General features: G+C 42.3%; 1 protein-coding gene across 2 annotated transcripts in view; it reads left to right on the top strand.

The window, feature by feature from the left end:
* LOC139312190 (zinc finger protein 91-like) overlaps window positions 1-23,736 on the top strand; it is a 162,523-nt gene that overhangs the window by 104,436 nt on the left and 34,351 nt on the right. Inside the window, exons 1-6 of one of the 2 annotated variants that reach the window (XM_070936781.1) lie at window positions 165-771; window positions 1,064-1,178; window positions 1,306-1,373; window positions 2,981-3,110; window positions 4,292-5,432; window positions 20,680-22,067. In XM_070936781.1, coding sequence (XP_070792882.1) covers window positions 274-771; window positions 1,064-1,178; window positions 1,306-1,373; window positions 2,981-3,110; window positions 4,292-5,432; window positions 20,680-21,721 — 2,994 coding nt within the window. In that variant the 5' untranslated portion in view covers window positions 165-273 and the 3' untranslated portion in view covers window positions 21,722-22,067. Of the gene's footprint in view, window positions 772-1,063; window positions 1,179-1,305; window positions 1,374-2,980; window positions 3,111-4,291; window positions 5,433-20,679; window positions 22,068-23,736 lie in introns of those variants that run through there. The other variant, XM_070936778.1, reaches the window with a different exon arrangement.

The following is a 23,736-nucleotide window of genomic DNA, read 5'->3' as shown; positions in this document are numbered from 1 at the left end:
TGACCCAAAATAAATTTATTCCATGTTCCAAGTTTCTCATGGATGTCAGACCCAAAGCTTGTACCAAACACACATTCATATGCAGGGACTAACTGTAATCCTGTACTAGCTCAGAAAAATACTTCTTTCTATTAGAATGAGTGTTCTTCAGGGGTTAAATCCACCACTTTCTAATTAAGATACAGAAATTGGAAACCATTTGTGCTCCCTCCCTTGGAGGCAAAAATATGGGGCTGAAAGTCTTGCCTAATATGTAGCTACAGGAATGGTACTATGGAATGGAATGGAAAGGTGTTTGGAGATGCAGAAGATTCCCTGGATGCATTTGGAGTTGCGCTACAGGACAGAGGAAGGATGAAAAGCCAATCTTTACCAAGTGAGGGAACTGGAAAAGGCCCTTCTGGTGTTCACCCTGGGAGCCCTGGGGAAATCTGGGCAAGAACTGAGCATAAGATCCTGGAGGAGACAACCACCTTTCCAGAAATTGAGCCCTGGAACTTTAGGAGCTTTCAACACCAGGAGGATGAGGGCCCCCGAGGACTTTGCAATCAACTCCATTCCTTTTGTAGTCAATGGTTGAGATCAGAAAAGCACACAAAAGCGCAGGTGCTGGACCTGGTGGTTCTGGAGCAGTTCCTGGCCCTTCTGCCCCTGCAGATGGAGAGCTGGGTACGAGAGTGCGGAGCAGAGACCAGCTCCCAGGCGGTGGCCCTGGTGGAAGGCTTCCTCCTGAGCCAGGCGGATGAGAAGAAGGAGCAGGTTGAGTTGCAGGTGAGACACCTTTATTTAGGAGCTCAGAAATGGTTAATCTAATAAAGTGTGCTTAAATTTTTAACTCTTGCCTATCCGAGCTTTTTGTGGGTTTTTTGTTTTTTTTTGCATTCATTATATGTGGAGATACTTCTAATTCTTGTAGGACCTTGTTCTATTATTTGTGTTAGTCGTTCCTTTCCACTTTCCAACCACACTGATGGATTCTGGAGCTTCAAAGTGGTATTCACAGAAGAATCATCTTGATGTGTATTGTCCACTCATTCTTCTTGTTTCCTGCCTATCTTTCAAGTCCTTCATAATGGAGATCAGAGATCTTAAGAGAAGGAGACATCCATCAAGTTCATCTCCAGAAATGTTTTTCAGGAGGATCTCTCAGGATGATCCAAATCAAGACACTATCACAGGTAATACAAGGCTCTCCCATTCCCCAGAGAGATCTCAGCTGGCTCATCTACTGTATGTCTTCTCTTCTCTAGAACACCACCTCCTACATTACGAGTTATGCAGTTTAAAATTCTGTCTCCCTCACAGGGAAGAATAGAAGGAAAGTGGCCCTTTCTGAAGGTGGAACTGAAACAATGGTTGAAACTCCAGTTCAAGTAAGAGGAAATTAATTTATTAGATTTGTATTCTCCTTTTCCTTCAGAAAGTCAAGGTGGTATACATAGTACAGTCTCCCTTCATTTTTCCCTCTTGTTTGAGTTGGCTTATTTTTGTGTTCCCAAGCAAGATGAGGCTGATATTAGGAAATCTTATTTTAAGATCAGTATTTTAAATAAATGCTAATTGTTGCCAATTATTATAATAGTTTAATTATGCTAATTGCTATATTCACTTTTCAAACAATCTTTCGTGATGGCTCTTCTTTTTGTAATTATTTGACTTGCATCTGTACAAAGATGCTCAAAAATAAGTATTCACACTGGCAAATTACAATTTTTTAAAAATGTTTTATTTACAAGACAAGTGGACATTAAAAGGTAAGACTATTAAAATACAATGCAGGTTAACAGAAAATTTTCAGAGTAAAAACTGTTCTGAAAGAGCACATAATCAAGGCACTTTTGGCTTGCAAAGTAAATTCTAATGCCTTGATTTGTACCTGAAACAATCCAGTTTTGCAAAAGCTAATAAACAGAATGGGACAATTCACCACAGCCAACTAGCCATGATTAACTCAACACGTCCAACTCGCCATAGGACAACTCTCCTCAGGACAATTCAACAATTGTATTTAATTATTTTAAAACTTAAATTTTATTTCAATTTTTGTCATTCACATTTCATTCTGTCTCTCCTTTGTCATCCTTTCTTTAATAATTCTATTTCACTATTTCTTCGATATTAGTATAAATCTCTTGGCGAATTGGCCATAGCAAATTGTCCTGTGGCGATTTGGCCATAGTGAGTTAACCATAGTGAGTTGGCTATGTTGTGTTGGCTGCGGTGAATTGTCGTAGACCCCTAAGAAATGTTCTCCTCAGGAAATTTCTTCTCCTTTGTTACCTATCATTCAGTTGAAGTTTCAGACTATAAGCAGCTTCCTTACAATGTGAGGAGGATTAGAAACTAATTCCTGGCTAAGCTCTCCCAGCACTTTCATGAGGGTGTTGAGGAGAGACAGGATTGCTCTTTCTTGGGAAACCATGAGACATTTACTAAATTGTTGCAAAGAATCCCCTCCCACACAGACACAAACTTTTCCTGCCTCAAACATAGGAAGGATTGGAGTCAGTGGTGGAATTCAGCCAGTTCGCACCACTTTGGGAGAACCGGTTGTTAACTTTCTGAGCAGTTTGTCAGAGAACCTGTTGTTAAATTACCTGAATCCCACCACTGATTGGAGTCACTGATAGGTGGAGTTTTGGAGCCACAGATACCAATTGATTCCGGATGTCTTTGATGGTTGTTGGAGGGTGGGAGGGTGGGTGAATGGATGGATGATGGTAGCTCAATCGATCCAGAAGGAAACTGGTGTTACTTTCACTGATTGGCAGAATCAATCAAATTGATAAAACCTGCCCAAACTATTTCTTACGTCAAAAGCTTTTGGCTCTGTCCATTTTCTCATGTAAACCTTGGAATCCTAGCAAGCATAGCCATGTACCTTAATGCACAAGGTTGCTTGGGGAATTTATAAACAATAGGACTGTTTTTTTTTTTACAATTCCTCCTGGACCTTCTGTGTACTCTCTTTCCCTGTCAGGAGGGCCTTGTCTCCTTCGAGGAGGTGGCTGTGTATTTCTCTGAGGAGGAATGGTCTGAGCTGGATCCTGATCAAAAAGCTCTGCATTGGGAAGTCATGCTGGAGAATTACAGGAATGTGGCCTCTCTTGGTAAGGGTGTTTCTTATTCTCCAGTCAGAGACGTCAGGAAGACATTTTGTAGTTGGCTATTGTAGTTGAGATTAAAAATTGATGTCATCTCTGGAGAGCCTTGATAGTACAATGGTCTAAGCACCCTGTTATTAACACAGCTGCCTGCAATTTACTGCTGGTTCGAATCTCACCAGGCTCAAGGTTGACTCAGCCTTCCATCCTTTCTAAGGTAGGTGAAATGAGGACCCAGTTTGTGGGGGCAATAAGCTGACTTTGTATAAATATACAAAAGTATGAAGGCTATTGCTTAATGCATTGTAAGCCGCCCTGAGTCTCGGGAGAAGGGCGGCATACAAATCAAATTTTTTAAAAAAAAAATAAATAAAAGAGAAAGCAGGTAGAAATACGTCGTTCTCCTGCTCCTAGGAAGGAAATAGATCCATGGCGTTCTGTTTAGATGCATCCTGTGCCATTCTACATGTGTATTTTCTATTTCTTTTTAAATATGTCAGGGACAAAGTAATTCCTTGGCTTGATGTAATGCCAAACTCCATCACAGATTTCAGCTTTTTTTGGCTAGGATAATTCCATATCAGTCCTATGAAGCCTTATCAGTCAGGTATGTGGGTTAACTACTTCTGTTTGATTTCTATCTTGAGCTTTGGAATTAAGGATGAAATGGTGCTGTTTTTCCATTAAAAACATGCATCTTAAGCGTAATAGAAGAACACTAGTTTCCACCCCACTCTTTCAATCATGTGATTTTTGGCAGATAAAAAACCAAATGCAAAAGGAACATAGTTTGTGTAAGAAGAAAAAGAGGAGTTTAAATATGAATTTCAAACGGGATTTAATTCTTGCAAAAGTCTCTGTTGGAATTGGCACTCTTCCAATAAATGTTAGGTTTTCTCCTAATACATCTTTGGATGCTTCCTCTGATTTTTCTTTAACTCAGAGCTGACTCTTGTTGAGATTTGAATATGAATGGATAATTATAAACAAAAAGAATGTTTGCTATTCTTAAAACTTTTATGCTTCATTAATATGAGAATTATCATTTATACCATTGTAAGCAATCAAACATGCTATAACTTAGAATTTGAAAAGTTTCAAAAGACAATAATGATGATTTCCGATTGATTGATCTTTTTCTTTAACACCTGGCTCTCTTATTTATTTATTTCTCTTTCCTCTTGAAGGTGATAATGAGCAGGACCATAAAGAGTCAAGGGAATTGTTCCAAGGGCTCAGACATGGAGATGTAATGGAGAAGCCTGCAATTCAATTGGAACTCCACAGGCAGGATAGAAACCTCTCAAATAATTGGAATAAGGAAAGCTCATCTTCCATTATTAATCACATACAGGAGTTTCTTGAGCAACTGGAAAAAATAGAGAAAAAATATATGGGGAAAGGTGTAAAACTATCCAAAGACACATTAGAGGTAAATGAACACTATCCATCCACATCCAAAGGACAAGATTATATATGCAAAGACAATGAAAAAAAATACAATTGGACTTTCCCATTTTCTCAGGGAAATGGGACTCTAACATCACATAAAAGTCTTCCCATTGGGGAGCATCCGGAGAAAGGCTTGGAGAATGGAAAGAGCTTCTGTGAAAGGAAGACTTTTACTGTTCAGAAAAGGAACCACACAGGGGAGAAGCCATATAAATGCATAGAGTGTGGAAAGGGCTTCAACAGGGAGAGTAATCTTACATCCCATCAAAGGATCCACACAGAAGAAAAGCCCTATATATGCACGGAGTGTGGGAAGTGCTTCAGAGTACTCAGTAATCTTATTTCCCATAAAAGAATCCACACAGGGGAAAAGCCATTTAAATGCATGGAATGTGGAAAGACTTTTACATATAGGAAACAACTTAGTTCCCATCAATTAATCCACACAGGGGAGAAACCATACAGATGCATGGAGTGTGGAAAGGGCTTCAGCCAACACAGTAAACTTACTACTCATAAAAGGATCCACACAGGGGAGAAACCATTCAAATGCATGGAATGTGGAAAGAGCTTTCGCCACTACAGTGGTCTTACATGCCATAAAAGGATCCATACAGGAGAAAAACCATTTAAATGCATGGAATGTGGAAAGAGCTTCAGTGTAAACTGCAATCTTACTTCCCATAAGTGGATCCACACAGGGGAGAAGCCATTTAAATGCACGGAGTGTGGGAAGACTTTTAGTCAGAGCAGTGCCCTTACTCTCCATAAGAGGATCCACACAGGGGAGAAACCATTTAAATGCAGGGAATGTGGAAAGTCTTTTAGTCAGAGCCATCACCTTACTCGCCACAATAGGATCCACACAAGGGAGAAGTCAAGATAAATGCATGGACTGTGGAGAGGGTTTTAGGAGCAATGACTTAATTTCCCATATAGAGATACACTTGAGTGAGAATCTATGTTAATTCTAGAAAGTTAGTTAAATTTATGATTTATTTTTTTTTTGTATTTACAGAGACTGAGCTTGGAAAGACATTTTTTTTAGTTTGATCCTCCCCACTGGAGCCTGAGGGAGATGAGTTTATTCATGAAAATGTAAAGAATGGGGATGTGCCATTTTAATTATGAACTCTTTAATTATGAACTCTGATTTTTGAATGTATCTATATTTAGCTATAATTTTTTTTCCCAAAAGTGAAGCCGCCTATTCTCTAGTTGTTTGTTCTTCCCACTTGATCACACTAAAAGAGTTTAAACTTTTCTTCTTTTCCCTAATCTTACAATTGTTTCACCTTCCTTTCTTATTCATTAATACATACTGAATTTCTTAGTTTCTCTGTCCTCAGAAAAGTTGGAAATCGTGCAGCAGAATGATTCCAGGCTTTTTAACATATGTTTATAATCCAAAAAGAATTCAAGTTCCTTCAAAGTTTAGAGTGAGGTGGAATATGATATTATATTGTTCCATTGAGTAATTATGATATTGCCTTAAAAGAGGCAAGAGGTTTTCTACTCTTAATTTTTCATGATTCCCCCTCACACTCTTTTGTCCCAAGTTAGGGATACTCACTAAAATAACAAAGTGATGCCACTGTGCTGACATTTTAAATGATCAAACAAGAAAGGTGACAATTGCAAATCAGCGGGACCAAAATAAATAAGCTTGAGTTTAAAAAAAACTATTTCAGAAAACTACTTGTGATCCTCCTGACCACAAATGAAATGTGGAGCCACCTCTGTGATGTGAAGAATTCCAAAAAAGACTCAAAGTTGCATCCACGGTGTAGAACTGTGACCTGAGGCAGGTACTATGTATGGAGAAGCATGGAGCCTTCTTTAGTGAAAGGCCTCATAATCTGAGGGAATTGTCACATGCACATCAATGTACAGTGTGTGAGAAGAGCTGAAGGGATGAAGGATTCCTCTCTCACAAAAGGCGCTAGAATGATGAGAAGCTCCCCAAATGCATGTGTAAAATCTTTTTTCAGGCATTACGGCCATATTTTACTCTTCTAAAGTGTGGTGAAGACTACGGAATTGTCTAAATTTGATTTAAATAAAATATCAATGGTATAGTTACTTTCAAGTCATGTAGCAAGCTCTTTTTCTCTGTAGTTGCATTAAAAATGTGGTAATAGTAGAAGCATAATCCCTCCCAGCACTGGCGGTCCCTCTTGGTGGCGGTAAGCTGTAGTTGGGGCCCCACTTGCATAGGTTCTTTGGGGGAAGTGGTTCCTCATGGAGCTTTACCAGCGGAGGTGAGTCCGCTCTCCATCTCTGTGCTCACCGTTGCTAGAGCTGTTTGTCTATATGCACACGGAGGTGCATGGGGGCCTATAAATTACTGAGACGGTCCGTATGGGCCAGCTCATCCAGAAGCTTCAATGACAGAGCCTCCTGGAATTGATCAATGAGGGCCTCCTGGTTCCATCTCAGGTCCTGTCTTATCAATTGGAAGTTGCTGGTATATTCTATGATTGACTGTCGCCCCTGCTTTAGCTCAGCAGCTGCTGGTTCGCCTTCTGGGCCTTCACGGCAGGGGTGAAATGCTCCCGGTTTGGACCGGATTACCTAATCCGGTAGTGATGGCAGCGGGTGGTTCGGACCAGTAGCAAAAACCCCTGCCTCACCATGCCTAGCTGAGCCGCACAATCATCAGAGGCTTTTTAAAAAAATTTTAAAAGCATTTTTTCTACAACCTCTTCAGCCAAGCTAGAGGGAACAGCCAATGGTTTATAACGGGTGTCAAACTAGCGGTCCGAATGCATCACATGCAGGGCACACAAACTCCCAGCTTCACAAAGGCAAACAGCGTCACGATACGTCACAATATGTCACGTGACACGATCGAGTTTGACACGTGTGGTTTATAAGATAGGCTCATGATCCAAAAGGATCTTGACAGACTTAAAACTAGATTCTATCTGATGAGAAGAATAAGGTTTTAAACTTAGGGAAGAAAAAAAACCACAAATGTAGTAGTATGGAAGATATTGTAACTGGTTCAACAGCAGTAACTGTGAGAGGAATCTAGAGTTTTAGGGGGATAAGCACTTAAATATGAGCCAGCAGTATTCTGCAGCTACCAAAGAAGCTAATGCAGCCCTAGGATGCATCAATAGAGGGACAGTATCAAGATCATGTGAAGGGTTAGTTCCACTTTATACTGCACTGGTAAGACTACATTTGGAATACGGCATCTAGTTTTGATCACCATGATACAAAAAAAATATTGAAACTCCAGAAACAGTGCAGAGAATAACAACAAAGATGATTAGGGACAGGAGACTAAAACATGAAGAGCAGATGCAGGAACAGAATAGGTCAGGGGTCGGCAACCTTAAATACTCAAAGAGCCATTTGGACCTATTTCCCAAAGAAAAAAAAACACCGGGAGCCCCAAAACCCTTTTGAACATCTAAAATGAAGATAACACTGCATATATCATTTTTTATATTTATGCTATGTATAAAAAAAACCATAGCATGTTGCATTTATGAAATCAGTGAACTGCTACAGAGAAAACAAATTTTTATTTCTGCATGCAACAAAAACATTTTGAACTCTGAAAAAAAAAATGGGTCAAAAAGCTCAATAAATCACCTGCCGGTGGGTGTCGCACATAGGTAGTTGTGACACATATTTTGAATGACAGGGAGCCACAGCAGAGGGATGAAAGAGCCACATGCGGCTCCAGAGCCATGGGTTGCGGACCCCTGGGATAGATCTAATCTAAGGAAGAGAAGGATTAGGAATGACATAACAGAAGCCTTTCAATACTGAGGGGCTGCCACGGATAAGAAGAGGTCAATCTATTCTTCAAAGAACCAATGCAAATTTGAGGAGTTGATGAGGAGCATGAGATGAAGTGTACGATGTCCATTTCTTCTTCTTCTTTTCTTCTGCCTACCATTTCAAATCCTTCACTGTGGGGATCAGAGATCCTGAGGGAGGGAGGCTTCCATCAAATCTCCCCCAGGAACTGTTTTTTTAAGTAGGATTTCTCAGGAAGATCCAGGTAAGGATAATTCAGGAGGTAATATAAGGCAGTGGTGGGATTCAATTTCTTTTACTATCGGTTCTGTGGGCATGGCTTGGTGGCAGGGGTGATATCTAAAAATTTTCCCTACCTGTTCTGTGGGTGTGGCTTAATTGGTGGGCATGGCTTGGTCATCAGGTGATCCAGTGGGCATGGCTTGGTGGTCAGGTGACCCGGTGGGCGTGGCAAATAATAAATAATAAAAATAACAAACAAAATACACAAAACAATAAGAGGTACCAAAAACCAACTTTCACACTTTACACACACAACACAACACAACACAACACAACTGACTCACACACAATGTAAAAGCAGCTGCACTTGACCCAAAATGGCCCCTGCAACAAGCAGGAACCTCACACAGCCACAAAAAGCTCAAAAACCAACTTTCACACTTTTTCCACATAAAATGCCACATACAGCTTTGTGAGATTTTGTGTGTTTGTGTAGTTAGAGTGAAACACTACAGAAACACACCAAATCTCAGAAAGCTGCACAAATATTTTATTATTTTATTTTATTTTATTTATATTTTTAGATAAAAGCAGCTAAATTTAAAACTTCTTTAACTTTAAATTGCTATGTCTAAAAAAAAAATAAAACTCCTAAAAAAAAACCCCAATTAACTATTTTTTTAAAGCTACCCCCCCCAAAAAAACCCCAGTTACTTACCAAATTGAAGGCACAAGGCAGGCAGATTCAGTTGCTAGCTGATGCAATTGATTACAGCAGCCAAAGCAAGGCAGGAAAAGCAAGCAAGCCCGAAAGAAGCAGTAAACTGCCAAGTAGACAAGTGGGGACCGGGTGATTGGGTGAGCATGGGCGGGGGGGGGGGGGTGAGGGAGGGCAGGGATTTTTGCTACCGGTTCTCTGAACCACCCGCCGCCATTGCTACCGGATTGCCCGATCCGGTCTGAACCGGGAGCATTTCACCCCGCTTGGTGGGCATGGTATACGAGGGATACTGCAAAATCTCCATTCCCACCCCATTCCAGGGGAAGGATACTGCAAAATCCCCATTCCCACCCCACTCTGGGGCCAGCCAGAGGTGGTATTTGCCGGTTCTCCGAACTACTCAAAATTTCCGCTACTGGTTCTCCAAAACCTGTCAGAACCTCCTGAACAGCACCCCTGATATAAGGTCCTCCTATTCCCCATAGAGATCCCAACCGTTTCATCTCTTTCTTCTATAGAGCCATTCTTCCTACGTTACTAATTATGCATTTTAAAATTGGGTCTCCCTCACAAAGAAGAGTAGAAAGAAATGGACTCTTCCTACGGTAGAGCTGAAATAGAGGTTAAAATTCCAAGTAAAGTAAGAGGAGGAAATTATTAGGTTTGTATTATGCCTTTCCTACGGAAAGTCAAGCTAGTATAGATAATACTGTCACCTTTCATTTTTACCTCTTGTTTGGGTTTGCTCTTTTTTTTTTTTATTCCTGAGCAACAAAAATTTAAGTGAAATTGTTATTAGGAAATGTTGTTTTTAAAACCAGTACTTTAAATACAACATTCTTTACTAAATTATAACATTGCCCAAAGGAGGTTGAGAAGGCTTCCTGATCAAGGGAAACATGAGAGCCCCCTCCTGGCCCTGCAAGGGAAATGCACCATCTCTCCTTTTTCCATGAGCACCTTCCATGTACAGAAAATCCATTAGAGGGCTCCCTCTGCAAAGAGGAAGGAACACCATGCACTTCAGCGTTGAGCTGCTGTTGCAGGTTGGGAAGGCAGTGACATCACTAACTCTTGCCTTTCTAGGATGCTGGAATCTCTCTCTCTTTAACCCTTTAAGCTTTGCAGGCAGTTAAAAAGGCTGCAAGGAAGTCTTGAAGGAAAGAGATGGCAAGGGTAGGTGTTTTTGGGTGGGTGGGTCCTATACAAGGAAAGGCAGAGGATTCTCGCAGTAGAGAAGGAAAGGATATATACCAATCTTAGGAGTGGAAGACCCCCAGATCCCATGTTTCCCTGCCACTCTTTTCCATAATTGTAACAGGCAGGGATCAAAGCACAGCTGCCAGAAGATGCATGCTGCCTTCAGGAAGAATTCCAGATCCCAGAAAGGAAAGGGATAGTCCTTAACCATTTACTGGGAAAAGCTGGGTAGGGGAAAGGGGGAGCTTGCATGGCAAAACTCAAGCAGGAAACAAAAACAACTTTGAAAGGAAGAGAGGCAAAAGATGACGCCTACATTCTCACTCTGTGCTAGATGACACTAAACTAGGTTTGGAGCCTCTTGCAACTCAATTTGTTTTAGGAAGGTAGTGAACCAGGTCATTATGTTAAACTGTAGTGCATTTAACCCTTTATGTTTCATATGAAGTGAGCGTAGGAAGAAATATCCTTCTGGGTTCAGTTCCAAGTGGGGAAAAAAGACACTGGAAACATGGAGACTGCTTGGAAAGATGGCTTAATGGTGGACAGGAGTTCCTGAACAGAAAAAGGGCGAGATACAGTGAGTCCCCGGGTTTTATGCTCTCTCTGGCTTTGAACTTCTTGGGGCCCCGAAAGAGTATTCTGATTGGTTGTCAGACTCCCAGGGGGTGGGGTTCTTAGCTAGCCCTGCTGGCTGATGTAATCTTCCCAGGTCACATGTGGTGAGTTTCTGTTGCTAGATGGGTCCTATTGTATTGCAGATTATGGCCCATTAACAAAGGTGTGGGGGGGGGCAGGAAGCTACTTTGTCTTTAAAACATGTTTCTCCATTTCTCATTCAGGGAAATATAATATTCTGCCTATTTAATATTTCCTAAAATATTTCATTCTTCCAGGAAAGGGGTGGGTACTAACTTCCTACATGAGCAAATTGGATTTGATTGATCTGTTTGTGCTTAGGACACATTGTGTGAACCTGCCCACCGGTGTGAAGGAAGAAAGAGAAATGGAGCAGGGTCAAAGGATTGTCATTTCATTTTTTGTGAATGGAATTTTCATGCTTTGTCAACTTGTTCTGGGTTTTTGTATGTTGTATGTTGGGTGAACCCTGCTTAATAGGTAAATGTAGATCTATATTTTTAAAAAACACGCCTTTCTCTTTGAGTAAAAAGAAATTGAAATTATCCAAAATGCCATATGCACTGAATCTTCCTGATGGAAGTCACCACTCCTTCTATGGGGATGAGTGTCGATAAATGGTCCAATCTACTACTTTAGGGTTGTTTGAATTTATTCTTTTTTCTATAAGAAATTTGCAAAAGAAAGGCCATTTGTTGATCTTTGTGTAGTTATCACTTTGGCAAAGAGGGTTTAATGGCTTGTTCTGGGATTTCCATGGCTAAATGAACATTGCTATGAATGAAAAAGCATTTGGAGATACACAACTTTCCTTGCACCAATTTAGAATTGTGTTTTAGGAGAGAGAAAGAATGGCAAACCGTCCTTTACCAAGTGGGGAAAGTGGAAAAGGATCTTCTAGTGCTCAGTCTGGAATCGACAGGGAGATCTGGGCAAGAACTGGGCAGAAGATGCTGGAAGAAGGAACCATCGTTTCACAAGTTCACGCCTGGAACTTCAGGAGCGTCCAATATCAGGAGGATGAAGGTCCCCGAGGACTTTGCAGCCGGCTGCACTACTTTTGTAGTGGATGGTTGAGACCAGAAAAGCACACAAAAGCGCAGATGCTGGACCTGGTGGTTCTGGAGCAGTTCCTGGCGCTTCTGCCCCTGCAGATGGAGAGCTGGGTGCGGGAGTGTGGAGCAGAGACCAGCTCCCAGGCGGTGGCCCTGGTGGAAGGCTTCCTCCTGAGCCAGGCGGAGGAGAAGAAGGAGCAGGTTGAGTTGCAGGTGAGAGGACTTCCTCCTGGGATTCCTTGAAAAAGTTAAATATAATAAACAAGAAGTTCACATTTTTGTATCCTTTCCTTAATCCTTTTATTAAGCTTATCAAGATATAAAATACAAAAAAATGAAAATAGTAGGAAATGGGGGGTGGGAAGGGAAGGGAAAGAAGTGTAGGGGAAAGGGGGAAAAAGAAAGAAAACCATTGACTTTTTTTAGTGCAGTCACATAAAATGGTAACATTACAGCTTCAAAGTTTTACTTTTACATATTTAATATGTACCAGCAAATTCTGTAACAACAAACGTACGTAATCAGCAAAACTCAATCAAAGTTTCATTTTTTTTCCATCTCTGCTAGTTCCAACCACTTCTCCATTTGGCAATTAAAGTATCCTTCCGCTTTTATACATAAAGGGTTCTTGATGCTCTCAACATATATAACAGCAAAATTCAAGATAGTTTTTCAATCTCTTTGTCTATTAAACCTAAAAGAAAAGTCTCTGGTTTGATTTTCATACCCACTTTAAGAATCTTCTGCAGTAAAATATAAATCTTACCCAGGGGTGAAATCTAATTTTTTTTGCTATCGGTTCTGTGGGCGTGGCTTAATTAGTAGGCAGGGCTTGGTGGTAAGGTGACTGGGTGGGTGTGGCCAAGTCAATGTCACTTCTTTGCCCTTTTTTAACCCACAAAACACAACACAACACAACACAACTGGCTTATCCACAATATAAAAGCAGCTGTGCTAGACCCAAAATGGCCCCGCAACAAGCAGGAACCTCACACAGCCACAAAAAGCCCAAAAAACCCAACTTTCACACTTTACACACACACAACACAACACAACACAACACAACTGGCTCATCCACAATGTAAAAGCAGCTGTGCTAGACCCAAAATGGCCCCTGTAACAAGCAGGAACCTCACACAGCCACAAAAAGCCCAAAAAACCAACTTTCACACTTTACACACACAAAATTCCACATACAGCTTTGTGAGATTTTGTGTGTTTGTGTAGTTAGAGTGAAACAGTACAGAAACACACTAAATCTCAGAAAGCTGCACAAATATTATTTTATTTTATTTTTATTTTTATATAAAAGCAGCTAAATTTAAAACTTCCTAAACTTTAAATGGCTAGGTCTAAAAAAAGAACAACTAAAAAAAAAACCCAATTAATTATTTTTTTTAAAGCTCCCAAAAGGGAAAAAAACTTACCCAATAGAACAGGGGTCTCCAACCTTGGCAACTTTAAGACTTGTTGATTTCAACTCCCAGAATTCCTCAGCCAGCTTTGCTGGGAGTTGAAGTCTACAAGTCTTAAATTTGCAGATAGACCTGCTCACCGATGAGCTTGATTGCAGGCAGGGAGATTCAGCCGCTTGCTGATGCAATGGATTGCAGGTATTACAGCAAGTGAAGCAAAGCAGGCGTTGCGACCAGTAGCTAAGGTAAGGGGGGGGGGGAGAAAAAAAGAAACTTTTTTTCTTTTAAATGGGTCTGACAATCCAAGCTGAGTTGCCTGATTAGCAGGCAACTCAGCTGGGATTTTCAGAGCTTGGATCATCAGCGCTTGGCTCGTCAGAGCCATTTAAAAGAAAAAAAAGGCTCTGATGATCGTGCAGCTCACCTAGGCATGGGGGGCGGGGGGCAGGAATTTTTGCTACCGGTTCTCTGAACTGCCTGCCGCCATCGCTACCTACTCGCCCGAGCCGGTCCGAACCGGGAGCATTTCACCCCTGATCTTACCCCAGTATTTCTTTGCTTTGTCACAAGTGCAGCAGAGATGATAAAAAGTTCCTTTTTTACATTTAAATTTCAAACATGTATTTGAAAGTTCTTTATATATCTTTGGTAGTTTAACAGTAGAAGGATACATCTTTTTATAAAAGATTTATTTTAAATTATAATTTAATACAAATTTTAAATTCTTCAACCATGTCTTCCCCTGTTCGGGCATTATATTATACCCAAACATCTTTGCCTTTGGATCAATGTATTCAAATTTTGAAGTTTCTTACCAGACTTTCCTGGCATTCATACTATGTGTAGATGCTTCACTAATCTTTGTGTAGTTCCCTTATCCATTCTAGAAGAAAGATTTTGCACAGGGATTTTTTTCTTCCTTCCCAGCCTAATTGATCGACACCAAGTGATTTGCAGTGGTGTTCACCGGAAAAGGAACCACTTCATGATGTGTGATGTCCATTAATTCTTTTCTCCTATTTCAAGTCCTTCGCAATGGAGATCAGAGATCCTGAGAGAAAGAGGCATCCGTCAAATCTCCCTCAAGAACTGTCTTTCAGGGGGATCCCTCAGGGAGATCCAATTCAGGACACCTCAGGAGGTAATATAAGGTCCTTCCACTCCTTTGGTCAATCTTAACTTTCTCATCTTCTCTGGGTCCTCTCCTCTATAGCATTCCTCCTCCCATTTTACTCATGATGCTTTTTGAAATTCTGTCTCCCTCACAGGGAAGAATAGAAGGAAGTTGACTCTTTGTTTTGGGGGAGCAGAAACCAGGATTGAACCTCCAACTCAGGTAAGAGAACTACATTCATTTACTAGATTTTTATTTTCCATTTCCCTCAGGAAATCAGAGGATGTGGACAGCATAGGTAGTAGTCGTAAGTGTGAAAAATGGGCATGTCATTTTTTTCGCTGCTGTGTAACTTTGAACAGTCACTAAAAACTAAAAGCTGTTGTTAGTCGGGAACTACATGTAGTGTCTTCTGCCATTTTGCCCTCTGCTTTTGGTTGGAGATTCTTTTTAGGAATTTTTTTTAAGACTAGTATTTTAAAAACAAAACTCTTTTGCTAATTACCATGTTTACCCCAAAATAAGACCCGGTCTTATATTCTCTTAGGCCCTGAAATAAGCACTCAGGCTTATTTTTGGGGGTGTCTTATTTTTTTCACATAAGGAGGTGGCGAGCCTGTTGGCCCAGCCCTCTCCATCCCACCGCCTGTCTGCCTTCGGCCACAGTGGCCTAACCTTTCAGCACACCCCGGTCTCCACCTGCCCTGCTTCTTCGGCCTGCTGCTGCTGGGACACTTTTGGCCCCTGACTGCCAAGGGGCTGCCTGTGCTGTGTAGGCCTCCTGGCAGTGCTGCTTTCGGCCATCTTGCTGGGTTGCTCCTGCCTGCTGCGGGATGAGTCATCCCAGATCTATGACTTATGGAGTGCTCCCCTGCTGCAGGTGGAGCTGCGACACCCACGCTGCCTCGCACAGCCAGCACGAGAGGTAGCACCCACCAGGGCCAGGGCCCGAACAGTGCCAGGCTCTACTCATAGCCCGGCGCTTGCGTAGACCTGCAGGAAGGAGCTCAGCAGTCCAAAGGTGGCAATGGGTAAGGCGGCGTGGTTCCACCAGTGGCCATTGGCAAAGGGGTCTCTGGCAGGCTGGCGATTGGAGGGTGCTCCGGAGGTCATAGATCTCGGCCGACTTGCCCCACGCCAGGCAGGAGCAGCCCAGCAGGGTGGCCAAGAGTAGCGCTGCAAGGAGGGCAAAGAGCTCCCATGGAGCCAGCAGCAGTACGGGCAGTCGCTCATGCCAGTTGCTACAAGGGAGTGGCGAATGTGTCAGAAGGGAAAAGCAGGACTCGGCTTACAGCAGCTGCCTGAAATGTGCTTGCAGCGACTGCTGGACACGAAGTGGGCAACCCTCTGCCTCCACCGGCTGCCGGTGCTGTCCCTGCATGTTTTGGAAGGGGGGGGGGAAATCCTGCAGTCTCTCACCATTGCTGTGCAAAGCCGAGCATAGGGAACAACAGCTGCACCTTCTCCCTTCGAAAACATGCTGGGATGCGATCTAAGTAAGACCGGCTTGACCTACTGTTGAAATGCCTCCAGGCTCTTTCCTGAAGGGAGGGTGGCTCTTCTCTGTGTTTTGCCATCATGTGCAGTACAAGGGGCAGTGCGCAAGTCTAGTTTTTGTTTTTGATGCACTTGCCACTCGCAGCAACTGGGACTGCTGCAGAGGGCACCAGCAGCAGGCAGGCGCTTGCTTCTCCCCCCATTCTTTTCTCCTCTGCTTCAGCCCAGGCCAGCCCTCCACCCAGCAGCTAAGGATGAGGGGCTCGCCCGCCTCTCCATGAGGCCCCTCAGGGAACTTGGCGTGCAAATCAAAAGAAAGCGCTGCGAGTCCAGGTGTCCTTTCCGTTTGTTCCCCCCTCCTCTCTCTCTTGCCCCCTCTCCTTCCCTGGGAACTGTGTGGGGAGAGGGGAAGGCCATCAAGGGGATGCTGGCAAGGCACTCTTGGCAAAGCCTCCCTGCTGCCAGAGCCCAGAATTTTAAGGCAGAAAAGTGAAAGGGGGGGTAGATTTCAAAGGCCCTGGAGAAAAAGAGCAAAGCTCTTCTGTTTGCTGTCCGAAGCAGATGCCGAGGCCGACCCTGCGGGAAGCAATCTGCTTCTCCACACAAAACTTCATGGGCTTTGCAGAACCATAGGTCTGCAACAACAGTTTTGCCTCCTCCCTTCGAAAACACGCCAGAATGTAATCTAAATAACACTAGTGGTGGTGAAACGTTTCCCAAAAAGGGGGACAACCAATGGGAAGGACGAATGGACTCACAGTGCTTTGTTTTGATTTTGGCGCTGCTGCTGACTTGGAAAGAATGCCTTTTACACTTTAGTTTTGGCATGCCGTGTCACCCGAGAGGTCTCATGGAGAGGCGGGCAAGCCCCTTGTCCTTCACTGTGCAGCTTCTCTCCCCCGTTTCTCCTGTGCTTTAGCCTAGCCTTGCCCTCTTTCACCCTCCAAAGAGGGAGGCCAAGGTTCAAAGGGGATGGGAGGGCCAGGACAAATCTGAAAGAAACAGACCCTTCCTCCCATGCCGGTTTTCCATGAGCAAGCCCGGGGAGCAGCTGACAAAGAGGCAGCCCTCAAGCAACTGCTCTCCTGTTCCTCCTTCTTCCTTCTGAAGTGAGAGTTGAAAAACTCCATTGTTTCTAATCACCATCGCACTGCCTATCTTTGCTTGCTGAGTGTGTGGCAGAACTGGAGGACTAGGTTGGACCGTGGGGGCTGAACAAGCACGGACTACGGCGTGGCACCATCCCGGCCTGCCCCTTGGCTTCAGTCGCCTCACGGAGGCACCAGGAACAACTAGAGGTGTGAGGGTGAGTGGAAAAGGCACATTATCCAGCCCGCAGCTGTGGGCAAGCAAATATGGACAGAGTGGCAGAGGATCCACATGGCGCATCTGGTAGGTCAGATCGTGAACCTCCCCACCCACCTGCATCTCTGCCAGTGCCACTGCTATGAGGCGAGGCAAGTGGTGGGGCAGGGATGGCGCCACGACGTAGCCCCTGCTGTCAGGTTTCGAGGTCATCTAGTTGATGTCAGCCCTTCAAGCTGCATTTACTCTAGTGCTGACATAAGAAGGAAAAGTGGAGGCGTCTGGAAAGTTTGACTTTTCACCTACTTATTTTCCCTGGAGATAATATCCCCTAGGAGATGGGATGGGAGGGGGGAAATTCCTTTGAGCTGGAGCAGTAGATTAGGGGTAGAGTGACTTGGAAGATGGCCAATGAGTGCAGGGGAGTGGGGAACGGAAAGGGAGGGTTTTGGGTCTGGAAGTCAGTGTTGGCTGTCTGTCAGGTTTCGAGGTCATCTCAAATAAATTGCATTTCAAACAAAGTCTTTGAAGAAAAATTCCCATTTATTAAGCACAACATTCTAACTCCGACTCCATCGCAGCCAACACTGACTTCCAGACCCCAAACCCTCCCTTTCCGTTCCCCACTCCCCTGCACTCATTGGCCATCTTCCAAGTCACTCTACCCCTAATCTACTGCTCCAGCTCAAAGGAATTTCCCCCCTCCCATCCCATCTCCTAGGGAATATTATCTCCAGGGAAAATAAGTAGGTGAAAAGTCAAACGTCCCTTTCCAGACGCCTCCACTTCTCCTTCTTATGTCAGCACTAGAGTAAATGCAGCTTGAAGTGCTGACACCTGCATTCTCAGCCCCCGCCATCCAACCTGGTCTTCCAGTTCCACCACACACTCCGCACAAAGACATGCCTCCCCCCCGCCCCCACGCAGGCTGCAGTTGCTTCCAGACACCATCTGGCCCCACGCACGTGCTCGGCACCTCCTATGATGGCCATGCCCACTGCCCCACCCTCCCTGATGACACTCTGAACTCGGGCTTATTTCGGGGTAGGGCTTATATTACGAGCAGCAGTAAAAATCATGCTAGGTCTTATTATCGGGGTGGGTCGTATTTCTTGGGAATGACTATATTCATGCTTTTCAATAAAAAATGTTTTATAGAATTCTTCATGGTGCCCTTCTTTTATGTAATTCTTTGAGTTGGATTTCTGCAAGGATCCTCAAAAATATTTAAATATTCAGACTGGCAAATTACCATTTTTAAGAAGAATGTCTACCATATTCATAAGAAAAGGCTGTGGTTAATAGCTAAGATTAAATCCTAGGACCGTGGTCATATAGACATGTCTCCAAGTAAAACTTGTTCTGAAAGAGAATATAAATTTTGCTTTCAAAGTAAATATTAATCCCCTGATTTTTGCCTGGATTTGGAGGCCAAACAATCCACCTTTGGATTAATAGATCCAGAAGGAAGAGTATTTTGATGATGGTTGGCTGGCTGGCTGGCTGTTTGGTAGATCAATTGATCAAGGAGGAAACTGGGCTTATTTAACCTGAATGGCACCGAAAGTCCAAGAGAATCATTCAAGTTGATAAAACCTGCCTAAAATATTTCTTTAGTCAAATGCTTTTTGTTCTGTCCATTTTGTCATCTAAACCACGGATTACTAAGCACAGCCACTTACTTCAGTGTATATATTTGCTTTGGGAATTTCTAAATAAGAGGAAAGATGCTGCAGTCCCTCCTCGGTCTGTTCTGTACTTTTTTTTTTTCCTTTCAGAAGAGTCTTGTGTCCTTTGAGGAGGTGGCTGTGTATTTCCCCGAGGAGGAGTGGTCAAAGCTGGATCCTCACCAAAGAGCTTTGCATTGGGAAGTCATGCTGGAGAATTATAAGAATGTGGTCTCTCTTGGTAAGGGTTTCCTACTCTCCAGTCAGAGAGTTCAGGAAGACATTTCGTAGTTTATTTATTATTTATTATTCAAATTTCTATACCGCCCTTCTCCTTTCGGACTCAGGGCGGTGAACAGCCAAAATAAAAACATCTATACATAACATTTACAGTTAAAAATAGAGTTAAAATAATTTATAAATTTGGCCCGTAATTTAAAACTTGTCAATTTAAAATCAATATTAAAATTTTAAAACTAACCCTAAAATCAAGACAGACCGGCTAACTGAAAAAAATAAGTTTTTAGGGCCCGACGAAAAGTCCGGAGGTCGGAGATCACTCGTATCTCTGGGGGTAGATTGTTCCATAGGGTAGGTGCCACCACAGAGAAGGCTCTCCTCCTGGGGGTCGCCAGCCGGCATTGTCTGGCCGACGGCCAGACAATGTCATTAGTTAGTAATGTCATTAGTTAGTATTAGTTAGTAATGTCATTAGTTAGTATTTCTTATGAAAACATCTCTAAATAGATATCTCCTCTTCAGAGGGAGAAGGAAAAGTTCTGGTTTTCTACTGCTCCTAGGAAGGAGATGGGTCTATGGCATTCTGCTTAGATGTAGCCTATCCAATTTGTTTTTGTGTTTCTATTTAAACTTTTTAGTGACAAAGTAATTCCTTAGTTTGAGGTAATGCCAAATTCCATCACACAGATTTCAACTATTTTGGCCCAGATGCTTCCATATCGTTCAAGTTTTTTGACTTAATGTCTTTTTCAAGGTTTTTGCCTCATCATATAGAGATATTATCATTTCTATACCATGCCATTGTAAGGATACAGATATGCAGTACATATTAGAATTTGGCACAATACCTGAACGCAATTAATATGACTTCTGACGGAGTGATCTTTTTCCCTAACTTTTCTCTCACTTTCATTTCTTTTTCCCTTTGAAGGTGAGAATGAGACTGACAATAAAGACGCTGGAGAATCAATCAAAGTATTTAGACAAGGAGACGTAATGAAGAAACCTGCAATTCAAACAGAATTCCAAAGGCAGGAGAGAAACCTGTCAACTAACTGGAATAAGGAAAGCTCATCATCTTTGATTGTTGCTCAGATGCAGGAGTTTATTGATCAACGAGAAAAACTAAAGAAGACATATATTGGGAACAGTGTAAGACTCTTCAAAGACACATTAGATGTAAATGAACCCTGTCCATCACAAGCCAAAGGACCAGCCAATATATGCAATGAACATGGAAATAAGACTGTTAATGAAAGGACATGCGCAAGGGAGAAGCCATATAAATGCATGGAATGTGGAAAGGGTTTTACCAAAAAGAGTACCCTTATTATCCATCAAAGGATCCACACAGGGGAGAAGCCATATAAATGCATGGAATGTGGAAAGGGCTTTATCAAAACGAGTACCCTTGTTATCCATCAAAGGATCCACACAGGGGAGAAGCTATATAAATGCATGGAATGTGGAAATGGCTTTAGCCAAAAGAGCAACCTTATTACCCATCAAAGGATCCACACAGGGGAGAAACCATATAAATGCATGGAATGTGGAAAGGGCTTTAGCCAAAAGAGAACCCTTATTACCCATCAAAGGATTCACACAGGGGAGAAGCCATATAAACGCATGGAGTGTGGAAAGAGCTTCAGGACAAGCAATGAACTTGCATCCCATCAAAGGATCCAAACAGGGGAGAAGCCATATAAATGCAAGGAGTGTGGAAAGAGCTTCAGAACAAGCAGTAATCGTACACGCCATCAAAGGATCCACACGGGGGAGAAGCCATATAAATGCATGGAGTGTGGAAAGGACTTCAGAACAAGCAATGAACTTGCATCCCATCAAAGGATCCACACAGGAGAGAAGCCATATAAATGCATGGAATGTGGAAAGGGCTTCAAAAGAAACAGTCATCTTAACTGCCATAGACGGATCCACACAGGGGAAAAGCCATATAAATGCTTGGAGTGTGGAAAGGACTTCATAAAAAGCAATGATCTTATATGCCATAGACGGATCCACACAGGGGAGAAGCCATATAAATGCAAGGAGTGTGGAAAGGACTTCAGAACAAGCAGTGATCTTATATGCCATAGACGGATCCACACAGGGGAGAAGCCATATAAATGCATGGAGTGTGGAAAGGACTTCAGAACAAGCAGTGAGCTTATATGCCATCGAAGGATCCACACCACAGAGAATCGATATAGATGCTTGGAGTGTGGAAAGGGCTTCAGCACACCCCATAGTCTTATTTCCCATAACATAATTCATAGACTGGAGAATCCTCAAAACAAAGATATATTTGGGTGAGAATGTATGCTAATTATTGATTTAATGGGTTCTATGTATGGATTTACAATTTCCGGACTGAACTCTGAAAAGGGTTTTTGAATCTATTTGTATATACAGAACAATTCCTCTCTCACAAAAGGAGCCAGAAGTGCCCCAAGTGCTTGTGTAAATTTCTTTTCAAGCATTATGGCCATATTTTGCTCTTCTGTAGTATGGTGAGGGCTAAGAAGTCCACATTTGGTTTAAATAGAATTAATTAAATATCAATGGTGTGGTTTTGTTCTAGTCATGTATTATACTCATGTATTAAACTCTTTAGTTGCTTTAAAAATCTATTAACACAAGAGTTTTGGAAGGATTTGGAGGGGGCATATTTCAGGATTTGAGAGGCTCATGTTGATTTGAAACTCAATTGTCAGTAATAGTTCTGGATCAAGCTGGGCAATAAAGAGACCGAAAAGAGTGGAGAGGTTAATTCAGGTTTTTTAACCCCTTTTTTCTTTCCATGTACATCCTTTCTTTCACTAATTGTAAGTAAATCTCTTTTTATTTCCCTTTGCATTGGTACCTCCATATGCAGAGGAATTTCTTCAAGCCATTGGAATCTTCAGATCTTGTGGTTGGAACGTCTTTCTCTGTTTATTTGCGATCTGTGGATTGATGAATCTCAGTATCATTGCTCAGTCTGGTCCAGGTTCTTTCTTGCCTCTCAAAGGCATTTTTGGGTCATAGAGATAAGCCAGAAGGATTAAGACCTGTCACAAGCCAGAACGATCATCTAGGGGGGGGAAAAAAGAGTTATGCATAGCATGGATGAATAAAGGAGATGCATGGGAAGACAAGATAGAAAGTGGATAAGAGAAACAAGGAGATTACAGATAGTTCATGGGAGGACTGTAATTAAATGATCAACAAAGAAATTTATTCAGGGTTTCCTGCAGAAATTAAATCCAGAAAGCACAAACAGGTAGACTGATTCAGCAGGACTGATTTAAATAAGAAACTTCTTTATATACAAGAATATATATACAATACCAACAGCAGAGAACAATTTCTTTCAACGTAGTAGAAGTTACAGGCAGAGCACAAGGCAGGAGAGAACAGTTAGTTTCATTTCAGCAGAGCAGACAAGCATGCACAGACTGCTTAGTTTCAGTTTCAATTCTCTGCACAGATGCAGAAGCTGCAGACTAAGACACGCCCTGGCTCCAGTCTGTCTCAGGTCCCAATTGGCTGACATAATTGCTATGCCTATTCATTGGCTCACCTTGTTACTATGTCTTTGCCAGTTCATGAATAATTTGACAATTTAATAGTTGAAACTTGCAGTTATATTGAGAAGCTCACTCGGGTTTCAACCAAGGTCTAAAAACTTTTCTGCAGCTTGTTCTTCTTGCCTAGTTTGTTTTTTTTGTTTTTGTTTTTGGTCCTGCTGTGTAGTTTTATGTGTCTCCCAGGTTTCTTTCACCTACCTCCCTGAAGACAGAGGAGTAGCTTCTGACGGATTTCCTTTTCACCTTCGTGCAGCCTAACTTCTGTTAAAAATCATGTTGCAATTAGCTAAAAAATGGTGAGCAGGACCACCTAGTGAATGTAGGCTAAATCAGGTATGCATCAATCATGCATACATTACTATCAAAGATGAATTTTTCCTAGAATCATAAGGTCTGTTCTGTCCTCATTACACATTACTCTGTGTGCAGCTTGACATGCACCCAACTATCCTCCAATAAAACAGACCATCTGCATAGATCTGGATGCTTTATTAAAGGAACAGGTTGGGTGAAACTGGAAAAATAGAAATACAGGTATTCCTCAAGGTACGAACCTAATGGATCAAAAAATGTGTCAAATGAATCAGATTCAATTTTACAAATTTTTAAAATCAAATTCATTAATTGAATCAAATGGCTTGTTAAATGAATGAAGATCTCACTTCCTGCCTGTCGCTGATCAGTTGTTTCCACGGGCGATCAGCTGATTCCGGTGCAGCTGAAGGAGGAACTAAATTGGCTCCAAGCAGGCTCACAGAG

Source organism: Pituophis catenifer, unplaced genomic scaffold (genome assembly GCF_029215685.1).
Source record: "Pituophis catenifer annectens isolate HBS135680 unplaced genomic scaffold, rPitCat1.0.hap2 SCAF_2, whole genome shotgun sequence".
Classification (NCBI taxonomy): domain Eukaryota; kingdom Metazoa; phylum Chordata; class Lepidosauria; order Squamata; family Colubridae; genus Pituophis; species Pituophis catenifer.
This window is presented reverse-complemented; position numbering and strand designations above follow the sequence as displayed.